This window comes from Orcinus orca, chromosome 16 (genome assembly GCF_937001465.1).
Source record: "Orcinus orca chromosome 16, mOrcOrc1.1, whole genome shotgun sequence".
Classification (NCBI taxonomy): domain Eukaryota; kingdom Metazoa; phylum Chordata; class Mammalia; order Artiodactyla; family Delphinidae; genus Orcinus; species Orcinus orca.
The window spans coordinates 79,375,362-79,390,293 of NC_064574.1; the positions used below are offsets into that span (position 1 = coordinate 79,375,362).

At 46.0% G+C, this 14,932-nt stretch overlaps 1 protein-coding gene across 12 annotated transcripts in view; it reads right to left on the minus strand.

Moving 5' to 3' along the window:
- Nucleotides 1–14,932, minus strand: part of STYXL1 (serine/threonine/tyrosine interacting like 1) — a 64,021-nt gene that overhangs the window by 48,099 nt on the left and 990 nt on the right. For 2 of the 12 annotated variants that reach the window (XM_033426363.2, XM_049699727.1), the window contains exons 1-2: nt 14,211–14,601; nt 4,108–4,211 (exon numbers count right to left, since the gene is read on the minus strand). The exons of 1 other annotated variant lie outside the window; for it this stretch is intronic. In XM_033426363.2, coding sequence (XP_033282254.1) covers nt 4,108–4,211; nt 14,211–14,230 — 124 coding nt within the window. In that variant the 5' untranslated portion in view covers nt 14,231–14,601. Of the gene's footprint in view, nt 1–4,107; nt 4,212–14,210; nt 14,602–14,644; nt 14,909–14,932 lie in introns of those variants that run through there. 9 more of the 12 variants (XM_049699723.1, XM_033426362.2, XM_049699726.1 and 6 more) reach the window with 9 other exon arrangements.

The following is a 14,932-nucleotide window of genomic DNA, read 5'->3' on the forward strand; positions in this document are numbered from 1 at the left end:
AATAAGAGCCTGCTGTATAAAAATTAAATTAAATTTAAAAAAATAAAATAAAAATAAGCCAAATATAGTATGGGCACTGAGGCTTTTCCCTTGTCTGTAGCCTCCCCAATCTGTTACCCTGAAAGGGCCTTTCCCACATCTAATTAACCAATAGCTGCTCTCAGGAAAGAATCTCATCCACCACTCCTTGGGAATGTAACACTTAAGAATTCAGTGTATCACTTATTTTCTTGAAAAATGATAATAAACTTCTTGAAATTCATGACCTGGATATCTATTCATTCTCAGAGGGAATTATCATGTGTTTACTAAAATATAAATGTTTTAGGCTGAAAATAAAAAAGCCCTGAACCTGATACATTCACTGGTGAATTCTACCCAACATTTAAAGAAGAATTAATATCAATCCTTCTGAAATTTTTCCCAAAAGATTGAAGAGAAGGCAACACTTCCTAACTCATCGTATGAGGCCAGCATGACCCTGATACCAAAGTCAGACAAAGACACAGCAAGAAAAATACAGATCATATTCCTTATAAACACTGATGCAAAAATCCTCAACAAAATGCTAGCAAACCACATTCAGCAGGATTATACACCATGATCAAGTGGAATTTATTCCTGGAAGGCAAGAATGGCTCAACATTCAAAAATCAATTTAATTTACCACTTCAAACGAATGAAGGAGGAAGAAAAACTACATGATTATCTCAATCAATGCAGAAAAAGTATGAAAAATTCAACACCCTTTCAAGATAAAAACACTTGACAAACTAGGAATAGAAGGAAGTTACCTGAACATAATAAAAAAACATATACGAAAGACCCACAGCAAACATTATACTCAATGGTGAAAGACTGAAAGCTTTTCTTTAAGGAACGAGACAAGGATGCCCACTTTCACTACTTCTATTCAACGGAGTGGTAGAAGTCCTAGACAGAGCAATTAAGCAAGAAAAAGAAACAAAGGGCATCTAAATTGGAAAGGAAGAAGTAAAATCATCTAAGTTCACAGAAGATATGATCTTATATGCAAAAAAATCCTAAAGATTCCACACAAAAAAAACCTGTTAGAACTAATAAATGAATTCAGCAGAGCTTCAGGACAGAAAACCAACACAGAAAAATCAGTTGTACAGTTGACCCTTGAACAACATGAGTTTGAACTGCATGGGTCCACTTACACGCAGATATTTTTCAATAATAAATACTACAATGCTAAATGGTCCATGGTTGGTTGAATCCACGAATGCAGAAGAACCACAGACACGGAGAGCTGACTATAAGTGATACACAGGTTATTCCCCACGTTGTTCAAGGGTCAATTGTATTTCTATATACTATCAATGAACAATCTGAAAAGGAAATTAACAATTCCATTTTCAATAGCATTAAAAATAATAATATACTTGGGAATAAAATTTAAACAAGGACTTGAAAGATTTGAACTCTGGAAACTACAAAATGAATTAGAGACAAAAAAAAAATTCTGTGTTCACAAACTGGAAGACTTAATATTAAGCTGTCAATACTACCCAAAGCAATCTACAGATTCAATGCCATCCCATCAATATTCCAATGATGTTTTTTGCAGAAATAGAAAAATCTATTCAAAATTCATGCGGACTCCCTAGGGACCATGAACAAGACAGTCTTTTCAACAAATGATGCTGGGAAAACTGGATATCCACATGCAAAAGAATGAAATTGGATGCTTATCTAAACATCATATACAAAACTCAACTCAAAATGGATCAAGGACCTAAATGTAAGGCCTAAAAGTATAAAAATTGTAGAAGAAAACATAAGGCAAAAGCTTCATGACACTGGATTTGGCAACAATTTCCTGGATATGACAAGCAACAAAAGAAGAGATAGACAAGTTGAACTTCGTGAAAAATTTTAAATGTCGCATATCAAAAGACAATATCAACAAAGTAAAAAGGTAACCCACGGAAGGGGAGAAATTATTTACAAGTCATCTATCTTGTAAGGAATTAATACCCAGAATATATAGAGAACTCCTAAAACTCAAAAACAACCCAATTCAAAAATGGGCGAAGAACTTGAATAGTAATTTCTCCAAAGAAGATATACAAATGGCCAATAAGCACATGAAAAGATGCTCAACATCCCTAATCATTAGGGAAATGCAAATCAAAACTACAATGAGATACCACTTCACACCCATTAGGATGGTTACTAAAAATAAAAATAAAAACCCAGAAAAATAACAACGTTGACAACGATTTCAAAAAACTGGAACCCTTGTACACTACTGGTACAAATGTAAAATCGTACAGCTGCTACAGAAAACACAATGGTGGTTCCTCAAAAAATTAAAAATAGAATTACCACATGATCCAGCAATTACACTTCTGGGTATATACTGAAAATAATTGAAAGCAGGGTCTCAGAGAGATATTTTGTACATCCATGTTCATAGCAGCATTATTCACAACAGCTAAAAGGTGGAAGCAGCCCAAGTGTCCATCGATGGATGAATGGATAAGCAAAATGTGGTATATACATACAAGGGAATATTATTCAGCCTTAAAAATAAAGGAAATCCTGACACGCACTACAACATGGATGAACCTGGAGGACATTATGCTAAGTGAAATAAGCCAGTCACAAAGACAAATACTGTGTGATTACACTTATATGAGGCACCTGGAGTAGTCAAAATCAGAGACATAAAGTAGAATGGTGGTTACCAGCGTTGCAGGGAGGAGGGAATGGGGAGCTATTGTTTAACGGGTGTAGGGTTTCAGTTTTACAAGATGAAAAGAGCTATGGAGATGATGGTGATGATGTACCACCGAACTGGACATTTAAAAGTGGTTAAGATGGTAAATTTTATGTGTATTTTAAACACGATGTTTTTAATTGTGGGGAAAAACATCATAATACAAGTTCATGCCAATCAGAGAAAAAAATTTAAAGGGTGACAAAACCAGGTATTGGTAGGTATGTTTCTTACACTGCTGATTGGAGTATAAAATTGATACAATGTCTTCGGAGGGCAATTTGACAATAATGTAGTGAAGGTGAATGTGCAGCTTGGTACTTCCATTTCTGGGAATATATTCTGAAAAAATTCTTGCACATGAATAGGGAGAGAGATACAAACTGTTCACTGCAGCACTGTTCATAATAGCAACACAATGCAAGCAACACACCACAATCAATTAGGAATGGATATATATTGCAACTACCAGTTAAAATAAACTAGATCTTCATATACAGAAATGGGGAAACAGATGAACCAGTTTGCAGGGCAGAAACTGAGACACAGATGTAGAGAACAAACGTATGGACACCAAGAGGGGAAAGCAGCAGTGGGGGCAGGGGGGTATGATGAATTGGGAGATTGGGATTGACATGTATACACTGATGTGTATAAAATGGATAACTAATAAGAACCTGCTGTATAAAAAAAATAAACTAAATTTAAAAAAAATAAGTTGGGCTTTCCTGGTGGCACAGTGGTTGAGAGTCCGCCTGTCGATGCAGGGGACACGGGTTCGTGCCCCGGTCCGGGAAGATCCCACATGCCGCAACGGGAGAGGCCACAACAGTGAGAGGCCCGCATACCGCAAAAAAAAAAAAAAAAAAGTAAGTTGCAGGATCACTGTACCTTATGGTACTGTTTATGTAAATGTTTGAACCATACATTACTTTGGGATGCCTGCCTATGTCGTAAACGTGTAAAAATACAGAAGCAGTCATCTTCGGGGAGGGAAAGGAAGAGGATCAGGATGGAGTACAAAAGAGGGGTACATTTGTGTAACTTTTTATTATGTTAAATCTGAATGGTGTGTACATAAGCGCTTATGTGTATTACTATGTGTTTGTTAGACGTTTAAAATATTTCACTAAAAACAATAGTAAGAGGACTCAAACATGAGTCTTCTGGGAACTTTTCTTCTAGATTTATTTAATCTGGCAATATTCCAAGTCACATGACAGTTAATAGTAGCATTTTGAGCTATGCCTAATTAGTTTAATAGTTTTCTAAAGTAATTTATTACTCTTCAAAGTTTGTTAATTCATGAAAAATAATCTTTGAAGGACACTGTTCACAACATTTTTTAAAGTACTTACCTAATAAACAGAGATAGTTGGGTTCAGTTAATCTGGATAGTTTTGTGACCTGATTCAAGATGTTGTAAAGCTCTGTTGGTTCACACAAAACCAAACCACTCATCCTACAGGGAAGAATCAATCATGTAAAAGCTTAGTGCATCTTTCTATTTTAGATGAATGACCACAAAGTAAGATAATTCAACTCTTTCTTAACATGCCTTCAAACAAAGGTGAAAATAATCATGCATGTGATCAGGGAAAATTCCAAAATTGATAGTGAAATGTGTGTAGGGGAGATAATCGTTGCACACGACATATCTGAACCATATAAATACAAAGCAGGCTGTAAAACAGTCACCAATTCACTTTCCTTCAGTAAATAACTACTGAGCACTTACCACAGGCCAGGCACTGGAAATAAGTGTGGTAAACTAGACTTACCCTCATGAAGGTTACAGTCTAGCATGGAATGCAGACACTGGACAAAAAAATGCATTGTGAGTAGGAAAAGCATTTTTTTAAAAGAGTCAGCATCCAGTGTCATGGGAGGTGCTAATAGGAGGGCCTCACCTAGCTGGGATCAGAGAAGGGCTGTCTGAGATGTGATTGCTAAGCTGAGACAGGAGGTTAGGCAAGACCTAGGCAGGTAGAGGAGAGGGAGAGGATGGAGGAGGTAGAAACTGACAACAGGAGGGAACTTAGTATCTGAGAGATTTCAAAAGGAGCCTGGTGTGGCAACAGTGGGAAGAGAGTAATGAGTGAAGACCCTGGGGAGGCCGACGCAGGTGCCCTTGTGAGGGGCCTTTAGGGTTATGATGAAGATCGTGATGGTCTGTGGAAGGAGGAGAATGGCTCACTTGTACTGACAGAACTGCCCAGCCAGCCTGGGCTCTGGCTCCTGATTACAGGGCTGCTCTTGGGACACTGGTTCCTTGGCACAACTGTCTCTGGTGCCCCATGGACACTGAGGGGGAAGGCTGGGCCTGTGCAGCAGCTTCCTGCAGGGAGGCTACCTTTTAGCTGGGGTGGGGGCAGCCAGAAGACCTCTGAAGGCCAGTCAAGTCCAGGGGTATCCTGCTCAAAACAGTTAGGGTCCACTTCAGAATTACCAGAACAATGCTCCCCAGAAAGGCTAACCCCTTGACTTGGGCCCTGGATCCTTCTCACTTCCTCAAGGACTTCAGCTCTCAGCCTCCCCTCCAGCATCATCAGTTTCACCCTCCATACAGGTCATTCCTAGTGGCACACAAACATCCTCTGTACCAGTCTCTGTTCTCCTTTACAGCCAAGACTTCTCAAAAGGGTGGTGTTGGGCTTCCCTGGTGGCGCGGTGGTTGAGAGTCCGCCTGCCGATGCAGGGGACACGGGTTCGTGCCCTGGTCCGGGAAGATCTCACATGCCGCGGAGCGGCTGGGCCCGTGAGCCATGGCCGCTGAGCCTGCGCGTCCGGAGCCTGTGCTCCGCAACGGGAGAGGCCACAACAGTGAGAGGACCGCATACCAAAAAAGGTGGTGTTAACACTGCCTCTATTTCCTCACCTCCAAACTCTAGGTCCAAACCCCTGCTGTGCCACCTACTATTGGCTGCCTGACTTGAGGGAATAATTAGCCTCTCTGTGCCTCAGTTTCTACCTCTGTAAAATGGGGGTAAAAATAATATTGCCATTTCGGTAAAACAAGGATAATAGTACTTGTTGTGTGTGGAATAATGAAATTACACATGTAAGACATTCTGAGCAGGGAGGAAGTGTTCAGTAATTGTCAGCTGTTGGTACAACCTTCTCCCCTGGAACTTCTGACCCCAAACCACAGAAACTGCTCCTATCAAGGTCATCAAAAATACTCCTCTTGCCTAATCCACTAGTCATTTCTCTTTGTGCTCAAACATGGAGCCTCAGTAACCCAGTTGAGCGCTCCTCCTTCCCCAAACACTCTCCACTCCCAGGACACCCCACTCTCCAGGCTTCCCTCCTACCTCTCAGACAGTTCCTGCTCTAACTCTCTCCATGAGAATGCCCTTGGGCACAGTCATCTCTTTTCTTCTCTATCTACTCTCACCCTGGGACAGAGCTTCTCAACCTCAGCACCACTGACATTTGGGGCCAGATAATGCTTCGTCCTGGGGCTGACCCGTGCGTTGCAGAATGTTCAGCAGGATCCCTGGCCTCCACTGGGTGGATGCCAGTAGCAACCCCACCCTCCAGTTATAACAGCCAAAAATGTTTCCAGACTTCACCAAATGTCCCCTGGAAGAGGGGCAAAGTCACTGTCAGTTGAGAACAAGCATCTAAGACCTAGAGTCTAGGTGATTCATCTAGTCCCTTGAATACCCCATGTATAATAACGACTCCCCAGCTATGGCCCCTACTTGACCTCTCCACTGAGCTCCAGGCTCCACTTGGACGCCTGATGGACATCTCAAATAAAACATGGCCAAAAAGGAATGTTTAAATTACACGTGCCCTTACCTCCAATTTGTCTTTTAGTCTTCCCTGTCTCAATAAACAGCACCATTTAGCCACCTAGTTACTCAAGGTCACATCCCTAATTTCTCTTTCCCTCAGTCCCTCACATCCAATCTATTAGCTCTACTACTTAAATATGTTCCAAACCCGAGTCCAGGGCTAGCATCCTAGACCAAGGTACTAGCATCTCTCTCCCGAGGATGCAATACTTCCCAACTGGGCTTCTTGCTTTCTCCCTACGGTCTGATCTTCCCATGGCAGTCAGGGTGATCTTTGCAAACTACGAGTTTGTCTTCACCTGCATTATTGCACTCATTTGTTTGCTTGTTTTATCATCACTCTCCCCACAGTGGAATATACGGCTCCTGAGGGTACGGACCTTGACCTTCTTGTTCACTGCTGTGTCCTCACCCAGTGCCCAGGATTTTTGATGCAGACTAGTGCTCAGTAAGCACGTGTTGAATGACTACATTATTACTAGTCACCATTCCTGCCTTCACCAATGGGGCCATCCTGACCTGAGGCCATACTGCTAGATGCTACATAAAGATCCTTCCTGAGGACATCCCAACTCGTACCCTCAGGTCCTCTGCCTCTGAAAGTCCTGATCTCAGGCCATTCTGCAGGTGGTGAGCATAGGGGAGAGAGGATGGGTTTTGTGTCTAGTCCCACAACTTTGCTAAGCCAAACTAAAAGCTGGCTCTTAACCTATCTGGTCTATTGCTCAGAGCCCATCCTCACACTCCCACCCGCTTTCCCCATTACAACCTCCATCTCTTTATTCACTAGCCAAGGGATTGTCTCTGGGCGTTCAGGTAAAAACCCAGTCCAGCCCCAGCAATCAACTCCTTCAGACATCTCCTTCCCAAAGGGGGCACTCTCCCTTGTCAAGCAAGAGCTGCCTCACTGGGACTTCCCTGGTGGCACAGTGGTTAAGAATCCACCTGCCAATGCAGGGGACACAGGTTTCAAGCCCTGGTGCAGGAAGATCCCACATGCCACGGAGCAACTAAGCCCACGCACCACAACTACTGAGCCCGCATGCCACAACTACTGAAGCCCACGCGCCTAGAGCCCGTGCTCTGCAACAAGCCAAGCCACTGCAATGAGAAGCCCGCACACCGCAGCGAAGATCAGCCCCCACTCGCAACTAGAGAAAAGCCCGCGCGCAGCAACGAAGACCCAATGCAGCCAAAAATAAATAAATAAATTTATTTAAAAAAAAAAAAAAAAGAGCTGCCTCACCTGCTGGTAAACTTCAGGAGGGTAAGTACAGCCCTGAACCTAACGGCACACTGCTGAGAGAAGACGCACCCCTGTGAGCCGTGATGAGGAGGGCCACTAGCCCAGGTGGTGGAGGACCGGACGTAGCTAACAGCCCTTCCAGCACTACTCCAAATTCTGAAAGGTGGAAGATGTTCTTGGCGCCACCATTTGGGCCCTAAGAATATTCTGATGTTGAGCTTTTATATAGAACCATTAAACAAATGTCGATGAGGTTTTGCAAAAAGTATTTTTCTTAGATGAATTCCACTAAGCCGATTTAATCCCTTAATTGATTTTCTATATTTCACAGTTAAGCAATTCCAATTTTTTTCACTTTCAATTTTGTTTAGCCAAAATTATTTCTCCCAAGATCAAGTCTTGTTTCCCTGTGAATTTTACAATAAATATCTGATTCCTTAATCAGATTCTTATTGTATCGGATTTTACCGGGTATGGTTTCTGCCACTGTGAGTTTCATTTGTAATGATTATTTCTACCAAGTCTCATTTCCTGGTGATCTATTCAAAACAGTGGAGCCAGGATGGCAAGTCTAAGACATCCCCCTTTGGGCTCTTTTAGCACAGCACAGCTCTTAAGAGACTTTCAGGGCATTTAGTGCAATAGCTCTTGCAAGGGTGATGGGGCAGGCAGGTGGGAAGGGAGGTCAAAGGGAGCACCTCCTGGGGATCTGGCTTCATAGGGTGAGAGGATACCAATATTCCTATGAACTGATCCATCTGGGAAATCCACACAGATTTTTGGGTGGCGAGGAGCCACCTACTGCCAGGAGAGCAGGGTGCCAGCACAGGCCTCATCTCTGCACACTGGACACCCACCAGCAGGAAGGTTCTTCACCCTCCCTGTAATGACCTGGCCTGAACTTCAACCTAGGGGGCTTGTGTGGGGCTCTCTCTCCGGTCCAGACACAGCTGGGCTGGAGAGCTCAGCTCCAGTAAAAGACCGTGTCTACCTTTGAGAAGGGATGTTTCATTAGGGGTCATCATAGCCTGAGACTAAGGGGAAACTGGCCAGATCCAGGCCTTCTTGCCTCCTTATGCCTGACCAATTCCATTCTGACTGATGGCGTCACTGCCAGAGGCTGGGCCTGACCCCATCCTTCTCACAGGCATTCCAGGGTCCTGAGAGCTTGGTCTAGTGCTCAGGCCCAGACAGTCCAGGTGGACACAACTGATGGGCATTTGCTTCTAGTGGAAAAGAGGCATCACTCAACACTCCTGGAGAAGTCAGACCGTAAGCTTTACTCTGGGTTCCTGGCTCAGGCTGAGCAGGGACCAGAGGACTGCACAGATATGAATCAGGGTCCACAGCCAACCCCACTATGCCCTGGTTCTGTGTGGGAAACTGAGGCTGTGCCAGGATGACCCAGGCTTAAATACAATGACAGGCATCAATGCTCTCACCTGTAAACTGAGGCAATAATACACCCTGGAAAGGCTGTAGGAATGTTATGTTGAAATAACAAACATAAATTGCCCAGAACTGGGCCCAGCACAGAGCAGGAGCTTAGGAAACAAATTCCTTTACTCCTACTTTCTCTCTCTTTTCAATTTCATCTAGGAGCCTCTGGATGTCCAGTAGACAGGAAGCACCATTCAGAGAAATCTCAGGCCAAAGACCAGAGCAGGAGCTGGCCAAGTTTGTAAGCGGGGGGATCCAGTGATGCTGCCTAAGGGTCAGGCTCCTAAGGGATCTGGTAGAGTCTTTCCTCAATCCCAACCAGACACCTTCCTTGTGGCCTGAACCCTGACAAAGCTAGAGGACACAGTCACAGGCGCAGCACCCCAGAGCTGTGGAGGCTGCAGAAGTGGTCCTGAAACCAGTTCTCAGCTCAGAGAAGCTCCAGGTCCTGTGGCTAGTGAGCACCAGTATCTCCAGAGGCCCAGACTCAAGCCACCACATCCCTGTCCCTTGTCTATCTTACCTTCATTCCCATCGCCCCAAACCTAGGCCCACTACATCCCCAAGAGGTACCCTAGTGGTCCTGGGAGGGTGACAGGCCTACCATGCAGCAATTCACATGGTAAAGGTAGCGGCTAGCGAACTGCTACACAAAGGCTGTGTGGCCACCAGGTCTGGTCTCACCTCCTCCAACTCTGTCTCCAGCACTTGTTTCTCCTCTGCTCAACTGGGCTAGCGCCCCACCTTCTGCACCTGACACGGGTTCTTGGACATGACCAACCTCTGGATTCAGCTTTGTTCTCAGTTCCCTGACCTCTGGCTGGCCTGGAGGACTGCAGGCTTTGCTCCCGACTCAGATCTGCCACCATCGGCGACTCTCAGCTCTTGGGAGCTCCTTGCCAACAGCTTCTTGCTGCCTCTGCTGTCACCAGTCCACCATCTCCTAGTTGCTCTGCTGGCATGTATCTTGGAAAGCCACACCCTTTGACTTCCAGCTGGGCCACAACTGAAAGTTAAGCTATATATCTAAACAGTTCTGTTTTAAAATTTTATGTCCCCATTTGCCGATATTCTAGAGACCCTAGAGGAAAATAAAGAAAACTCTCATGCAGGTGGGATGATTACCACCTTTCTAATTCTTCATTTTATCTCCAGGGATCTGAAAGGAAAGATTTGAAATACTGCACTTTGAGGTACGATTTTAGGGTTGAAGAGAAGGTAGGTTAGCATAGAATATGTGCACCTAAGAGCAAAAATCTGACAGCTCGACTGTGGCCTCAGCCTATTGTAAGGAACAAAATGGTCAGTATAGGCGCACGTGTGCGGCTTGTGTGGGGGTGTGGCAAGGAGGACATCAATGTATTTCTATACTGTGTATGAAAACATGCAATGAAGAATTAGTGAAATTAATCTATGGTGATAGAAGGAAGTAGCTGTCTGGGGAATGGGGCATGAGGGAACTTTCTGGAATAATGAAAATGCTTGTATAGCTTGTTTTGGGTGGTGATTAGAAGACTGCAAACTGTCAAAACTATCCAACTGCACACTGAAGATCTGTATACTGTACTGTATGTAAACTATATGGCAATAATTGCTTTTAATCCCCCGTATAGAACCATGTGTTTGTGTTCAAGGATACAAATGTGCGGGTGTGTGGCCCACCCACACATCCGTGAACTTGGTGTGGGGTCTGGGCTGTGAGAAACCACATGAGCTTGGGCACACAGAAAGGACACACTGCAGACCTTCAACTGGGCCCCCAGAGCTGCCAATGAATCCTTTCTCACCGTTCCTGATTTTCCCAGCATTTCCCCAATGGCTACAACTGTTATCCAAACCTCCTCACCATGCAGCAACCTCTCTCATTTTCTAGGTCTTGCCTGGGAAGGCTAAGGCCACGGGATGCAAACTGCCCTACCTCACCAACTGCCTGCTGGGTGCCCTTCAAGTTTCTTCCCAAAATCAAAGGGATAAGTGTCCTCTGACCTCATCTTTTCCCACCTAATCCTTTTCTCTCTTGACTTCTAGCATCGCAAAGCTCTTCACCTCTATTATAGCCTCTTTCTCCCTGATTTCAAATATTCACAAGTCTCAGCTTTCTTGAAGCAGTTCACGAAACCAGAAAGAAAACCCCTAGAATAGCTTGGCCTGTGCCCTCTGAAGCTTGTGCAGGCATAGAGGCTGGTGGCGGGCCCCTGCCTGGAAAAATCGGAAGCTGGTTAGCTGTTAGCAAAGAGCAGCAGCTGCATTTGAAACAGCCTACACCCCCAGAATTTGATGGGGTGAAGGATACCTATGTGTCTCTTGTAGACCAGATGTGGGCCAGGCAGGAGAGAGGGCCAACTAGAAGCAATCTTAAAGGGACTCTGCCCAAGAGGGCCACTTGGACAGACAATGGACCAATCTCAGGTACTGGAGGATTCCAGAAAACAGGGGTTGAGGGAGCAACTGGAAACAGCAAGGCTGAGGTGTAACCACCCAGGTCAAGGGAACTGCAGGTAAGAGAGACCCACAAAAGCACCACATGGAAGTGTCAGCCACAAACTCCCATCAAGCTCAGAGAATTCTTACTAATGCCAAATGGACCCTTCCTGCCCCTATCTTTATTCTCACAACCCCCTCCACCAACACTGATGGGCCTGAAGCCTCAGTCTTCAGGGATGAGGGGTAGTGAGGAAGTAAGATGGAGAAATGGAGAAGACAACCACTCTCCACTCCCAAGGTGGGAGCCTGAAGCAAGCTCAGGAGGGGAAGGGGAGAAGCTTTAACACTGACTTAAAAGTTCAGAGTTTTGACTATTAACGTGAACAGGACATTTAGGCTATTGCAACAAGTCTGTCCTGGTGGCTTGATGTAATCCAAGGGCAAGCAAAGATTTAGAGGAAGAATCGGGATGAAGACATACAGCCATTTTCTGACTGCACTAGGCTTACTGAATGAGGCTGTGCATGTTCCCTGTTAACAGTTACACTTGCAAAGCAGGGCATGGTGCCTGGTACAAAGTCAATGCTTGATACGGTAGCTGCTAAGAGTGTTATGAACCATTTTGCGATTTAAAGGGAAGCAACTAGGAGCTGAATGTGAGGACGTTTTTCTAAGTCAAGTGGCTGGGATGGCCCGAGTAGAGGACTTGGGAGGTAGTGACTCCCCGCCGTGGAGATGCTGACAGGGGCTGACTGACTTGCCAGGGGGGTGGGGAGGAGTTCCAGCCCCAGATGTGGGAGTGAGCACACGAGAATGTGACTCTAGTTTCTCTCCCCTGGCCTCAGCTCTCCCCTCTATAGGGATGACTTCAGCCCTGGCCTCTCTCAGGGGTTTCAATCCCATATTTCCGCTTGGAGTAATTCCCCAAGTGTCCACTGATATTTCTATATGGACAACTCACCATCCCTTCCAATGTAGCCCATCTAAAACAGAACTCTTTACTTTTTCTCCAGCCAGCTCTCCTTCCACACACACCCTGAATTCCATTTCTGTACATATACAGTTCTCTCAGGCTGGTTTCCCACATCACTTCCATTTGTTTCTTAAACCCAGATGGGTACAAACGCCTATCAATTCTTCCCTCTCCCTCATTTGGCCCCACTTCACCATTTCTAAAACCATCACAGTAACTCAGATATTTATCATCTCATTAGATAGCCTCCTGAACAATCTCCCTGCCCTGCACATTTTTCCCTTGGAACTTTTAACAGGCCAAAGTCAGTCTAATCTTCCTCAAACACAGTTCTGGTGGCATCACAAAAGCCTTTGATAAACACCTGCTTCCCGAGGAATAAAATACAAACTTCTCAGCTAACATTCGGTTAAGTCCTGCACAATCTGGGTTTTCCAGCCTTGTATCTAAAACCACTCAGCTCTCCCAAAATTCAGAAACCCCCTCTCAGCCTGGTCAGATGCTGGACAATAAAGAGATGAAAGAACCTGACTGTAAGATGCTTTCAGTTCTAGTGGTAAGATAGAGGGGTAAACAATTAGAGAGAACACAGTCAGTGATAAGACAAAGAACACTGTTTGTCCTCATGTCCCCTCTCCAACAGAAATTATCTGTTCACTGTCCCTTCCTCCAGGTTTTTCTTTGGGCTCTTTTCCCTTTCTTTCTCATCTGGACACTTCCCATTGTTAAACGCCCAGCTCCTAGTGCCCCCGCTTTGAGAGGCCCAAAGCCCAGGCAAGGATCTCTCCCTCCTGTGGAGGTGAACGGTCCCACTGAGAAACTCCTGCTCTTCCTTTACATCTCAGCTTAGATGTTTCATCCTCCTAAGTCCTCTCTCACATGGCCCCCACCTCCACCCCAAATCTGGGGTAGATGGACCTCCTTTGTGTTCCCACAGCCCCTCGTAATTTTCCTGGTGTTAGCCATACCATGCTGCTTGCAGTTTACCTGTCTCCCCACTAGACTCTGAGCTCCCGGAAGGCAGAAAATGTCTGGATCTTGTTCATAGTTGAACACCCAGCTCCAAGACTGGACTGGCACATCTTAGTAGCTCAATAAACAAGTGGAAAGGAGGGAGGAAAGAGTAAGCCAGGCACCATGCACTCCCTCCTACGGATAGGTTCTTCAGCACCTGTGCTAACTGTTCTTTTCACCGCTGGTTCCCTGACCACTGTTCCCAGGGGAGCGGTCACTGGTCCCCCCCACTGGGTTTGTACACTCCTCTAAGGTTAACAACCTGCCACACAGCTACCTGTCCCACTTGACCCTGAACTTTTTGTGGGCAAGGAATTCTCTGTATGCCCAGAAAACAGCAGTGGGGCACATGAAGCTTATAAGGATACTGATCAACTTAAATATGCTTCTTGTGAGGAGAAACCGTATCTTTACTTTCTTTCTGGTAGACTCTGAACGAATCCACTTAACTGAGCTCAGCCATGGTTTCTTGGTCCCTAAAGCAGAAACAGTGTGGCCGGGTTCACAGCACGGCTGGGCAGACCGGAGGGGCAGGGACTGGGTGACTTCGCAGGTTATCACCTGTATACCTGTTTCCTCATCTGTAACGCGGGACTGCTTTCCTGTAAACTCGTAAACAGTGTCTCGCGCCACGTCAGTGCTCGGCCATTCTTGGTAGAGGTGTCTCTAAAGCTTTGTAATCTCTACTAGAAGGTCCTGGGCACGACGACACTGGCGGGTGGACGGGGTGTGTGCGACCGGGGGGGGAGGGGTGCACGGGAGTGACTGATTAGATGAGCCTTCATCCTCCACCCCAACCGCGGGACTCTCAACCTCCCCTCCCCCCTTTCCTTTCCAGAGCTTTCCAAAGCTCGGAGCCCCTCCCGCCTCCAAGGACAGGAGGGGTGGGTTGGGCTGAGCTGGGGTGGGGGGGGCTCGGGCCGCACCCATTCTGTCGGGCCTGCGGCGCGACCTCAGCCGGTCTCCCTATCAGAGCCTCTGTCTGGGGCCCCCACCTGCAAAATCGCTCCTCTAGGGCTCTTCCAGCCTAAAGCCTGTCTTCCTGCACTTCTCGGGTGCTGACTCTCCCTCCCACTCCGACGGCGTCTCCCCGACAGGCCGCACGGCGCCCGACCGCACAACGACCCACCCCAGGACTGCGCACGGAGAGCGTCCCTCCGCCGGCCTCTGCGACAGTCCGGATGTGGCCGAAATACCGCGAGATCTAGAAGGTGGGGTGCCGGAAGCCAGGCCACTCTCGCGAGGCCAGGTGGAGCAGAGCCGGGAGGCTCGGTGCAGCGTGG